General features: G+C 40.7%; 1 protein-coding gene across 1 annotated transcript in view; it reads right to left on the reverse strand.

The window, feature by feature from the left end:
• Window positions 1–12,335: 12,335 nt before the first annotated feature.
• Window positions 12,336–14,081, reverse strand: part of LOC112970328 (LARGE xylosyl- and glucuronyltransferase 1) — a 196,367-nt gene continuing 194,621 nt past the window's right edge. The window contains exon 14 of the mRNA XM_026074588.1: window positions 12,336–12,672. Within this exon, the coding sequence (XP_025930373.1) occupies window positions 12,475–12,672 (198 nt within the window). The 3' untranslated portion in view covers window positions 12,336–12,474. The remainder of the gene's footprint in view (window positions 12,673–14,081) is intronic.

Here is a 14,081-nt window from a genome sequence, read left to right on the forward strand (position 1 = left end):
AACCTTCAAAATCAGAACCTAACATACATGAAGATGCTGTATCAGCAGACAGCCTGAAACAGGAGCTCTGAGAGGTGTCGGCTGCTGTCATTCACCAACTGTAGTTGTCAGCTCTGGTACCTAATTTGGGGTGAATGTCAGCAAAAATCTTTTTCTCTCCTAGTGTATAAAGGTTATCTAGTGAGCAGCTGATGTTGCTGGATCTACCACAGGCAGTATTTGGGTAAGTATAACTGTCACCCCATTTTGGCCTTGGTCTGAAGAAATATATTATGCTTTTTTAAATATTCAAATGGAAAATTGCCAAGACAAAAATTTTCAGAATTTTTCAGGTAGCCAGATTTGATCTGTGGAAATCCAAGACAAATGCAATTGGCAGATTATGTAGATAAATCCTCTTTTATGCTTTTTTTTAATGGCCAAATCTGTGGCAGAACTCTCACAGATATCACCAGCCTGAGTAACACCTGGCGCTTGAGCTGGATAACATATCCTGAGGTGGCACACACATCCCAGTTCTGTCTATATGCTCTAGTCACTAGCTAACTCTTTTTTTAAAGTAGTGTGAAGGTGAATGTGGCTATACAAGTGCCACAGAGAACCATTCAAAGACCCTGGCAGTAGGGTGGTGTGAAGCAAGGTACTGCCCCATCCCTACTTGGGTCTTGGGAACCCAGCTTGGCTCCCTTTGATGAAACATAATTCCCAGCCCTAAGGTAAATATATTGTAATCTGCCCTACTGCATCAGGCCTAAAACATTAATATTTGACATGAATCCTAGAGGATGCTCTGTTCATTATTGCTGATTTGTCAGAGGTGGATGGATAGGAACAGTTGTGAGTAATATGGAAATGGCATCAGCAGAGGATCCCTTCTGGAAGCCTGATTATTGAAAAATCAGCTGCTATTTACACAGTTAATGCCATTCACTTCTTGCACCTGCTCAATTACTCATTTTATAGTGCAAGCCAGCTTTGCCCTGCTGCAAAGTCAAGGAATTGAAGGGAGTTACACCTGCAGGCTTTCCCTTTCTCTCTAAAGAGAGCAGAGTTCAGCTTATAAAACTCCCACTTGCACATTTCCAGCTCTTCATCTTCTTTTTCTTTGAATTCTTTTCTACCTAAATATACATTTCCAAGCATTTGTTTCTTGTAATGAACTCAGAGATCGCTCTCTTTCTAAAATCTTCTTGGACTCCTAGTCTCTTTCGGCACCACACAAAACCCATTTGATTGTGCAATCACCTGAAAGAGAGGAAATTCAGCTAGCTTTCCAACTTACACTAGTCTTTGTTCAGATTCCATTTAACTTTGATAGAGGCTCCATATCCTTCATTCAGGGACATCGTATTCTTTATAATGTCCTTAAAAACATAAATTCTGTTCTGACATTCCTGGCAAAAACACTTTTATAGTAGACACTGCTTTAACGTTTGGTTAAAAAAAAAAAAAAGGATTAAGCAGCTGACCTGTCTTCCCACTCTTGCCCCATCTCCGTTCTCAACAGTGAAGCTCTTGAACGCAGAAGCTGCAGGCCTGCTGAGTGGCAGGGAGGAAGCTGTTTCCCTACGGCTGTACTTACTGCTAGTGCTAAGAGAATTACCAGCTGCAAGTGAGATTATGGTAGGTGCAGTTGCAGCTCTGAGCACCTAAAAATCCTATCACCAAAGGTTAATTCATGGAAAAGTGAAGGCTTCTGGTGTTTGCACAGCTTCTTCTGTTGTCAGGAGAAGGACTCCCATATAATGGAAAATCCATGCTTACTAGTAGATAAAGCATTTATAGTACTAACCTGCTGGCTGGGTTTGCTTCTGTGGTGTTGGTGAGATTTTGTTCATTGTAGGGCATCCATCTGCTTGTTGTCACACTAAAACATGAACAGAATGAACCCCTATCTGTCAAATTCTTGTCTGTTTACAGAAAGCCCTAATAAACAGCAGAGAGAAGGTCCAGGTCAAGTAAAGCAGATAATCAGAGGATTAACTCTAAGCAGGTAAGGACTCACCTGTCTTCAGTGGGAACTGCCTTGTACTGTCTCTCATTGAACCAGGTATGGGGAATAAACCAGATTAAAGGGAAAGACAGCTCAAATGAAAAAGTAATAAATAGTTTAAAGATGAAAATGAAACAACCCAGGATCTCTCTTTTTTTGTTTCCATCTGAAGAAACAACAGCTTCTGAAACCAGCACATGTCAAGTCAGACACTGGAAAGGAATTGAGAGGATTATTTCACAATTTTATTGCACAACTGAAAATTAACTTTTTTTTCATATTTACAAGCCATTTATTTTGCACACACAATCTAAACAGCATTTTCCCCAATAAAATTGTCACCTAGAAAACTTGCACACGGACTGAAGCATACATGTAAACTAAGTGGTTTGTGTTAAATGCAAGTTGCCTCAGTCTAACAACCCTGGAGGGGGGAGGTGCTCGGGACACGAGCAGGGGAAGGAAAAAAAAGAAACACGTTCTTTTTTTCTTCCCTGAAACGTTGCTGAAGGATCTTTCCCCCACCTGGGGAGAGAAACAGAAGGGTTCAGTATTAGTTCAGGCAGAAGGCCATCCGGTCGGGTAATGTACTGACAGGGTGGTGATCTTAAGATTCAAAACCCTGCAGCGCAACAAGCCTGGCAAGAAAATGACAAGCTGTGTTTCATGCCTGCTTCACCTTAAAAGTCACGACATGCCAGTTTTCCCCTGGAAGATGTAAACGAAGTGAGGCTGGAGTCTGAAGCAGAAAAAACACATGGGTGGGTGGGGTTTCTCCTCCTTTCTTACGGATTCCTTACCTGCGCTTCTGGAAAAGTGCTGGCTGACACACTGCGGATGCTGCCGCCGCTCGCAGCAAAGTCACGCAGTGGTGATACAATGCAGTGAATGTTGCACAGCTTGACCAACAAGGCCTTGGGTCATATTTTAATAATTGTTATGAAGCTTATAGCTCTATCCTGAAAACCAGCATCTCCCTGGCTGTTTGCACAAGCTGTCAATCACAACGTGTATCACAGTCTCCAGAGCCCATAAATCACTCCCCTTCCCTGGCTGATCCACCCACACGTTTTTTCATTGTATAGATTGTTGTTTTCAAGTTTGTCAGCTAATTTTGAATGTGCTGCCTTGAAGCACTTAGCGCTTAGTTTCCGGGAGATTTTGACACCCACAATCACAAATGAGTAGGTGGTTTTTGGTAGCTCGAAAACAGGCTTGCAGGCCCAGCTTTGACCCATGCTGCATCAGGCAGGTGTGTACCTGAGGCACTGGAGTGGGGAATGTCAGGACTTTGGTCTGTCCGGCTGGTCTGGGAGCAGAGGGTGAGTTAGAGCTGAGGCAAGCAGAAGTGCTCTCTACACAAGTCCATCTCACTCCATTGATAGGGGACCAACTCCAACATTAAGGGTGGCAGGCAGCTGCCAAGTAGCATGGGATGAATCTGGCCTGAAGGCTTCCAGCTGGGCACCTAAAAACTTAGGGATTCTGGCATTACAAAATGTATTTGAAATTTAGATCACTTTGCTGCCTTTTAAATACACTCAGCGCCTGCTAGCTTTCTTCAAGCTGTGGGACTTTTTCTGCTGAATGGCTGAGAAACAGCATAAGTGATGCTAGCATGATCTATAAAGAGTTTGGAAGGAAAGGGAATATTTTCAGACTTGTCAAGCTATTTAGTGATGGTCCAGTGGGAAGTATGCTACTGGGAGATGGCTTTGTGAAAGGCAATTCACAAAGTGTAAGGCGAGCAAAACCTATGACCTAAGACCAAATGACTGATGTCAGGTCTACTTGGCGTTATTTCTTCTGCAGTGGCATATAATCACCATCACCATCTTAGCATGGCTAACAAATTGTAGTGATGTGTCACTGAGCACCTGACTTCTTTTCGGCATTAAACATACTAAAGACCTAGGTCTCTCTGTCCCCTTCCACAGCAGCCCGAGTATTTGTTTTTTAAGTGAGTTCTTACTATTTTTAGGGACCCAGCAATGGAGAGGCATCTTTTTCTATGAAGTCTTCATAACCACTTCTCAAGACCGTGGAAAGTGTCTATACTGTCTTTAAAATATCTGCCAACATCTATCTAAGGCTGGTATAAACATGGATTGGGGGTAGAGGGGGAAGGCAACGGGGGAAAAAGTGGTAACTCTAGGATGGGCTGCCTGAGGAAGGCTCCTGAAATTGAGCCTTGCAGAAATTGTAGCAAATTTGTAAATTGTAGAAACTTGTGTAAAAATATATGGTCCAAGTAAGTTACCTATCATTACAAATACTGCTGCTGTCAACCCCCTTGGATTACTGGCAATGATTCTCCTTCTCTCAAAACAGTATTTTTCTGGAAGATATATAGAGAAGCATAGATAGGTATAGGGGACAGAAACGTTTAAATATAAATAGGTTGCAAATAAAACACAGAGATCCCATTCTTACAGCTTCAAAGTGCTCAATTTCCTCTCAGTTTTAGACTTGAAAACTGAAATAGGAAAAACTTGCAGAATAAACTTGTGTGGAGGCCTAGGTGCCATGCCAGATACATAATGTGTTAGTATTGCTTTAGTAATGAACTCACCCAATGGGATAGGACACGCCAGTGGTCTTTCATACTTACAAGAAGAGAGTCTCCTAAGACAGAAATAAAATCAGTGATAGCACAAGAGCAATTCTCCAGGCAATAGGAAAAGCCATCTCTTAGTAGAGAAGTGCTTAGGACACCTCAACGACCCCTCAGTTCTATTCTTTGCCTCAGTAAACACTGTAATATTTGCAAGTCTGATTGATGCAGAAGAAAGCACTATCAGTTTAAGGAAAAAAAAGTTTTGCGATCTCTGTTAGTTTCATATATGAAAATGGTAATGAAAGCAGCAGAATTACTTATCAAGTATTTGGGTCCTATGTGATCTGATTCAGAGGGTGGTTTTTATTACATGCATTTGTTTTGCTCTATTAAGTGTAATCAGAAAGAAGATGACAGGGCCTGTATTATCTGCTTTCGTGATGAAACCTGGCAGGTTAACCTGGTGAATAGTCTGCACTGATGAATCGCCATGAATGCTAATCCTTGCAGGTCCTTACAGAACTCATTGCTCTTTTCAGATTGCCTTTGCGGTACTTTGAATAAACCCTAACTGTGAAAAGTAAAAGACGTAAACTCTCCATGAGCCATGTGAACCAGTACAAACAATACTATTTGATGTTAAGAACAGAAAGCTTCATTTTGTTCATCTGTCCTCTTTCTTACACAACATAGACAGTAGAAACTTGCTGCTCAGCTTGAACACCAAGTTTCAAACCAACTGGATTAATTGCTGCCAATATAATTAGCAAACACTGGGCAGGGTGTGAAGGGAAAATACATACATCTCCTGCTCCATTCTGAATCTGCAAACTGCTGAGTCCCATCTCGACGTAACCCCAAGGGGCCTCTGTCACCCTCTGTGGGTATCCATCTAAAATGCAGAAAAGCTCAGCAAAGTCTATTAGAATAACAGATTTAATACCAAACTCACTATTACCATCTAAAAAAACTCAAAGCAGCCAGACATGCTGCTTCCTTCCTGCTGCTGGTATTTAGTTCTGCCTGGATGAAGAGTTCACAGATCAATGAACACAGGATAGTTTTTCCTTTTCTTATTGCATTGCTGGGGAGCACTGCTGTAACAACAGATCCACAGGCAAATCAAAAAAAAGAAATTCTATGAAACTTGCTATCTCCAGCTTTGCCCCAACCATTGACCCAAGTGCTGATTTAAGGTGGAGACAATTTTAAAGACTGGATATTCAGCCTGCTACTGTTATCAAGCTGTTATATATATTTTTTATGAGCATCAGAGAAGCAATGCGGGAACTCAAAGAATCAAAACAGATTAGACATCTTTGCACTGAGGATGGTTTAATCTCAGTGCTGACTTTCATGAATTTTACAACAACTTAATTTACTGCAGGTGGGCCACATAGACCACTGTTCAAAATTGAAATGCCACAGATTCAGGATGACTTTAATCAAACCCCCGAACCCTATGAGCATGTCTTCTGAGGGACCTTCCTCATCCCTCTGAAATTTCGGTTATTTAAAACAACAGACTTGCTCCCCCTAACTGCTTATTTACACAATGTTTTCACTGCTTTACTGACAGACTGTGCTGATAGCCTTTAAAGAGCACTCCCAAAGGGATGGCAGGTATGCTGTAGGCTTGGTCAGAGCTGAGATCCATCGCTCTTGCACATTCAGCTGTTAGCATTCATAGACTTAGGGCTGAGTGCTATGAGCCCTCTGCGTGTGTAATTTCCATCAGCTCCGTAGGATCCCTTCACATAAGAAAAGCCTGTAGAACAGAACTGCAGGCTTTCTGCTCAGAAAGACTGAGGGCACAGAGGACAATTGATTTTCCTAAATCGCAGTTTAAACCTATCCTTTGGTGGGGGGGGGACCCAAGTCTGGCTATGCTCAGAATCAAGGCAGCTAACATATTATGAAAAGCTCAGTGAGAGCAAGAATAAAAGGAAATATCACCCAGCTGCTTCATTCTCTGAGTATCATCTGCTCTGATCATGGAATGAAGAGGAGTTCTCTAAAAAATCCAGGCAAATGATTGTGTAACTAGAGACTATATCCTAATACATATGTACCAGGGGACAGAATGAAGTTGTATGAGCAAAGCACCAGTTCTACCAGCAACTTGAATTTTCATATCTTACAACTTCCATATGACTGACTTTGCAACCGTAGCAAGAGTCATGTGATATAATGGTTTGTGTTGAAGGTGCACATGTCCATTGTCTGAGAATTACATTGCCATAATAATAAGGAATAGGCTTAGCTTAGCCTGAATTACTTTGCTTCATTTATTGGGCACTTCTTGAATATACTAGGCGAGGGTGGTGTCTGTGTCTGATCAGAGAATCAGGCCAAAGTCAGAACTATTTCTTTTGGATTGAAATCTGGTATCTAGTGACAAAGGACTCTGGCCCTCAAATGAAGCCTTTGCCAACTGTACAGTGATTTCCCATGAATCCACGTTGCAGGTTGCAGAGGTTTGGGATATTTTCAGCCTACTGAAACAATAATTAGTTGGGAGTCAGGAGGCTGTTCTCATCCTTAGAGTGGAAACTATAGTACAGAATGACTGAAAAGATGATAAACTCTTAACCTGGGTTGCAAATCTTTTGCATCCTGATGTGTATCTACCTGTGAAAACAAGTCCCTATGAAAGCTGGGTATTTCTAAATCCACATTTGTAAGTGTTTCCTGAATTTCTTAGCATTTTCTAGCATTTCTGAATTTGCTGTACACAGCCAGAAGCTTTCTCAAACTTAATTTTATATTGTGAACCCAAGTAACGATCTTCAAATAATCCCTGATTCACCTGTTTGGATGTACACATAGTCTAAATATATATTTTGAATCCCTAATGCAAAAATTACTTCATTTACCCATCAGTATTTCTGCATCTTCAATACTATAAGTGGAAATAATAGTTTATGCCTACGAGTGACTTATTTGTTCCAGTCCTGTTTACTGGCGATGCAGAAACTTAGCTGCTTTCTTTTTCTAAAATTGAAATATTCTTTGGGCTAACAACAATACATTATTTTTTTGCAATCCCACCATCTAACACATTAGGCCTTGTTGAAGTTCATAAATAATGATGCTCACCCCACTTGCTGAGCTTGCTGTGTTCTCCGGATGCTGTGCTGAAACCTGAGGAACACCCATACAATAGCTGGCAGAGTAGGAAGAAATGTTTTGTGCAATACCTAAGAGTAATATCTCTGCTGATTTGCCAGGACTCCCTGTGCTGTTGGTCATTAATCTTTCTCAGCCAAAAACAGATGGGGCTATTAGGCAGGCTGCAGTAATGGGGGAAACTGGCAAGATACAGAAGAAAACACATTATCTTCTGGATAGAATTGCATGTAAAAATGAGAACATTAAAAATGTATTTTTCATATTTAATTGGACGATGTACGATTATACCTACCAGAAAATAATGTGCAATGTGTTTTGTGCAGGGCATTTGTAAAATTGATGGCTCAGCTGTGCTAGGGCCTTATTTTCCCCTATGGAAAGAAACACTAGCTACAACCCTGACAAGCTTTTTGAGCTTTTCCCTCTTACTCTGCTGCAAAAGCTACCGCAAATAAAACTACAAAGTGCCTTCACTTTTAGCAGTATAAGGAAAATGCAGTTTATGATTTACATACAAACCACATGAAGCCTATCAGGTAAAAAATCGGTACTTTAGAAATAATGTGAGCACATCTGATATTCGAACTAAAAAAGAGCGGTGGAACTGCAGGTACAGCTGCTAATTCCTTTATGACATTGAGTTCAAGATGATGATTACAGATAAAATAAAAATCACACATCACAAGTGGAACCAGATTGCTCGCAAAGGAAACTGGCAAGGTTGGAAGGAATTACTGAAAGTAGAACTTGGAAAAAAATTCTGATAGATACTAAGGACTATTCAAGCTAAACAAAGGCATTTTCTAGGGCTGTCAGGTAGGCAAATGTTAGATAACCCTTAGCCGGAAAAATGATAGGATGGAAATTACAGCCAAGCACTTGAATGTACACATTGTGATGACAGAGATAAATTATGGAAGCATATTAGAGGGTTACAATAAGGAATTAAATAAAAGTAAGTACTTTGGCTAAAACTTAAATCAAAGAGCATTTTATATCAAAGGGAGAAGCATGAAAACAAAAAAGAAGGATTAGGCACCTGCCAGAATATTATTATTTGAAATAGTAATTATGGCTGAAACATGGTGGGATGTCAGAACGTGATGGGATACTGCATTTGGAAATACACACTTCAGATTCTGGTGCTGGAAGAGGCTTAGTGAGCTGAAAAGACTCTAGTGACTCAAGTGAGTTAACATTTTTGGAATGGAGAGGAAAAGGGAGACACAGAACAAAATGTGTCAAATTAAGATCCCAAATTAGAAGACTGCAAGAATTTCGTAGGATTTTATTTCTGATCCCTTGACTAGGAGAAGGTTAGCATTTAGAAAGATTAAAAACACAACTTCTTCAAAATTTAAACCCCCCAAACCTCGTTGGATTAAATTAGATACAAAAATTTAAAAACAAAAACCCCACCTTTTTTCTTTTAAAGGAAGAATCAGAAGCCCTAAATAAATAAACTAAAATCCTCAGATTCAAAATGTAAGAGGCTTATGAATAGCAAAGTAGTATGATATTCCCCTAGATAAATGAAAGACAAGGACAAGGAAATGCTGGCATGATTCAACTGTAAATTTGAGAAGTTATTCAGACCAAATAGGGAACCTTCAGAGAATGGAAATCAAAACTTTGTAAAGCTGAAAGGAAGGTATATAATTAAGATGGAAACTAAGCAAGCTAAGAGGGAATTTGAAGAGCAAATAGGAGAAAGTTAAAACTGAAAATACACATTTGCTTAGTACATCAAAACCGGAAAACCTGAGATAACTGGTAGGCCACCCCAAACAATAAGTAGAGGGAATAATTAAAGACAATAAGGACATTGGCAAGAATCTAAATGATTTATTTGCATCAGTCTTCACCAGAGAGGGTGTTGGAGTGATATTTAAATGAGACTCGCACTTTCCAAATAACAAAGATAAGGAGAGGTCATAGACTGAAGAGTCAAGAGAGAAGTTGATGGAACAAATCAATAAATCAAAGGCATTAAATCACCAGGTTTGTCTGATATTTCTTGATGAGTTCAGGAGAAATCTGAGAATTAAGTAACAGAGTTGCTAACAAACATCTACTATAGCAGAGGACTGGAAGACAGTCAGGGTTGTAACTGGGTTGGCGATTTTTGCTGTTGCTGGTTTTTTTCACGGTGTTGGAGGAGGAGTCCTGGCAGTTAGAGACAGGCAAGTAAGCCTAATTTGCTACCAGGTAAATTTGCTGAAATGTATTTAAAAACCAGCCCCCATTCCTCTCAAATTATGAAGCATGTAGACAAACATGACATGACAGATACAAGTCACACAGTGTCTTTAAAGAAAAGAACAGGCTCTTTGAAATTACTAGCAATCGCTGAGCTGGTTACACCAGCCAGCACACCTAAGCCTATCTGGGAGGTCCCACAACTGCTGCACATATAGGAAAGTAGCAGATGATTACCTCCCCGCTCCCCCATCCCCATCTCATGAGCATCGAGGAGGGGATAACATTAGTGTTGATAATGGCACACCCCAGTAATGTACAGGTCCATGCTACAGGTTATGCTGTTGCAGGGCAATCTATTCCATCTCTGGCCAACACTGTTAAGCCAAGGACAGGTGCACATCTGGAAATGAAAGTTTTCTGTATAGATAAAATTTATTGGTGGTTACACTGAAGCTCTGGAGATTTTATGTGGGTACAGCCAGTGTTCAGCCTCTCTTAGGATAAGCTTTTGATGTCTTTCTTCACATTATATGATCAACAGGACTTTGTGCTGCAGGGTTCTTCTCATCTGCAATAGTCACACTGACCTGGGCCCTTAATGGTGAGTGATATGGGATTTGGGGAGTTAAGATTTCGCTTTTTTTTTTTTTTTTAATATATTTTAGCCAGGACTGAGCAGTCATTTCACTTCTTCTCAGCTCTTCACAGGTTTTTATGCAAATCTTTAAATGAAGCCAGTAAGAATAGAAGAAAAGTACTTTGGAAAATTATGCAGTGAAGTATTCGTATGCAGCCAAAACTCCCAGGGGAAAATGTAACAATTACACATAGCTTTCCGCCCCTTTTTATTTCCTGTCAAAGATGTTGCCTTTTTTGGCTTTTCTTATATATACACAGCATGATGAACTGATATTTGTAGTTTAAATGTCTCGTTTAACTGCGTGGTTCCCACTGTAGCAGAAAGCTCTCACAAAATGTCAGGTTAGAAATAAAACCAAGCTCTAGAGGGATGAGGTGGGGAGGAAAGTAGAAGGAAGATCCAGTGGCTGAAAAACAAAATGGAATAAAGTGAGCAGAATGCAACGTGGATCCATTTAACAGCCTAGTCAGTGGTATCGGTAAGTATGGTCTATGTGGGTCTGGGGCAGGGAGAGAGACACATTTCTCATTGAGTCGTTTCTGCTTTCTCTATTAACATTGCAACAGAAATTACAAGTAGCCCTGCAAGGGGTAGTGCATTAAACCTCATCTCCTTATCCAATGTAAATACAACATTAATACTGAAGAAGAAAATGGCAAAAAGTCCAGCGTCTTGTTTTCTGTGTTTTGCTTGTTAGGTTTCCTGTCCACCCTCCAGAATATTCCTGTGCATATTGACATTGTGAACTTGACCAGCCCACATTCAAGCAAACGCTCACACTCAGATTCCCAGTGCATTCTCTTCTCCCCCTCAAATGGGGAGTTTATTCCTAGCAGTTCTGCTCCTTTTATTTATAAACTCCTTTAACGAAGTAGTTCTGAGACCTTGTAGCAGGCAGCAGGACAGCACCCAGGCTACTAATTGCCGTGTTTATATTCCCTGTTCAGCAAAGAAGTCCACTTAAAGCCCAAGGCCCAGTGCCTTCACGGATGGACATGCACCGAAAGAGTCTACAGATCAATATCCCCCAGCACAAAATGCCTTCTATGGAAAATCCAATTCTTGCCTAAAAAAGATAGAGAGTTACAACCAGGCCTTTTATTTTACGAGACACACATGAACAAGTTGCTCTGGTGAAAACAGACCTTACACTAACAAGTTTTGTTCACATTCTGGCAGAACTATTGTTCTCTTTTACTGGACTACCAGAACCGAAGATGGAAAAGGAACACAAGGGTGACGTTTCCTTGGCAAGGAAAGCAACGGCATTTAGAACTGGGGAAATGGTAGGGTAGGGCATAGAGGATTTTCCTGATAAAACAGAATTAATTTGAGAATAAAAGACCAACAGATAGCATGTACACACCTAAACCAGTAACACACCTTCTCTAGAGTGCAGTATTGTATAAGCTTCCCCCTTCATTTTCAAGGCTAATTCAGACCTTTGGCTCATCCTGCATTAACAAGGTCATCCATGTTAACAGGGCCACTGTGAAAGTTCACAGCTGAAAGTTCCCTTTTAGAGTAGTGCAGATTTGAAATTCACAGGACAGCGATCCGAAGATCTTCCTTTACAGATAAAAAGCATGTCAAATTATTAAATAGCAACATGAAATCCTATATTCTGAAGGTCTGTCTTTGCTCTGCAGTTAAGAGAACGGCATTCCCAGCCCGTCCCCATTCCCCACCTCCTGTGGTACGATGGGATTGCGGCTGGCCCCTCTCATTCACACTTCACAAATGCTAAAGCTGAAAGGCCTGGGGTAGTCAGGGAAGGGACTAATGAGCATAGTCTGAAGACATGTCACTTCAAATCTCTACTGTTAGAATTGCCAGGTATGATATAAAAACAGAAAGTATTTCTCAGTTCAAAGTTTAAAGACTGGACCCCAAACATGAAGTGGCTCCTCCCTTCGGTGTCTTTGTTTCCCGTAAACGGGCTCTGTTGTGCTAGCTGTTGTTCTCTGCCGTGAGATATTTGAGAGCTGCAAAGCCGTAGTGGCGTGACATATCTTGCTGGAATTCCTCCTTCAGGGTCTTGAGACAGATGCGGTATTGCTTGTTGGAGCGAAACTTGGTGATGTCAAAGCTGGGGGCATGCGGCATATGGATCATGTAGGCGTTGGGCAGCACTGTGAACTCGTACTCCTAGGGGAGAAAGACACCAGCTGTGAGGCGTGTTCCCAAACCCTCCTGCAACGCATCTCTCTCATACCTCTGTAGTCAAACATGCTCAGTCACGTGACAGTGAATGTAGATCTCAAAAACAACCCACAATGATATGCTAACCCATAAAGATACGCTAAATCAGCCTTCTTTTTTTAACTTGCATTTTCTTGGGTTTATGACGGACTTGCTTTCTCTTTTAAAAGTCTTTACCCCATATAAGCCAAATAATGGGGAAACAGGGCTAAAGTTATGTCTGAAGTCATGTTTGCAGCAGTGTGACTGCTACCAATGCAGCTGTGAGTGCGGACAGTATGAACCTCAAGCATCCATGCAAATGCATGCTTTTGTCCCTATAATTTATCTTACTCTGGGTGCTGGAATAAGCTATAATCACAAAAGCATACCTTAGGCTACACCTGTTGCTTTTTCTGTATTCTAACATACCTACAGTAACAAAACTGTCTGAAAGCATTTAGAAATCTGCAATAACAGGAGAAGATGGTATCTTTCATAGGCCACGTGTGAAAAGGGACGTGCTAAATCCATACTCTTTGAGATGCTTTTATGCAAATTAGCTTCTCCTTCACAAAGTATGAGACACTGGTAATTATTCCTCTCCTCTGAAACTGCTTCACTAATTTTATATGTTTAAACATGACCAAGATTTCTGACAATATTTTTTGTTGTTTAAAAATGGTGGTTTATCTAAGTTTCAGTTTCCCCTGTTAGAACTGTTCCAGTTTTATAAGTACATATATGATCATTAGAGCAAAGCTAGACAAAGACTTGATTCTGCAGACAAGTTGTAAGGGCAGTAGTGTAAGATATGCAAGAACCAGGTATCTACTCCTACAAGGCACTGGGAAGAAAAGGGACTTGAACCTCAGTGTTTTGCAGCCAAACCAAGTGCCCTAAGCACTCAGGTATCAGCTCTTTCTTCGTACGAACTTTCAAAAAGTCTGAGTTTAGATGGGATGCAAATGACAAGGAACTTTGAAGCCTCCAAAGACAGAATTCCTGTGATCCTTACCAGTCTCTACTACAACTGTTGTTGCATTGCCTCTTCAACCAAGACTGTATAAGATAGTGGGCAGTGAAGGAACAGCCACAGAGCTCCTCCAGAGCATGCTGGCTTTAAAAGAAATGGTGCCCAATTTCTCCTGCTTTGCCAACTCCAGTTACTTGTAGATTAAAGAATCTGTGCAGAGATGCAGAGTATCTGCAGCACAGAGGCAGAGTATTGCAAAATATTCTGTATATTTCTATAAAGAAATTTATGGGTGAGAACACACTTGTAATAAACAAGAGCGCTCTCATCTACATATCTCTCTTTACCTAACAAAATCTGATCAACCTGGAAGAGACTCAAAACTGCTGGGTCATGATGC

The sequence above is a fragment of the Apteryx rowi genome, unplaced genomic scaffold (assembly GCF_003343035.1).
Source record: "Apteryx rowi isolate R43461 unplaced genomic scaffold, aptRow1 scaffold_390, whole genome shotgun sequence".
NCBI classification, from domain to species: domain Eukaryota; kingdom Metazoa; phylum Chordata; class Aves; order Apterygiformes; family Apterygidae; genus Apteryx; species Apteryx rowi.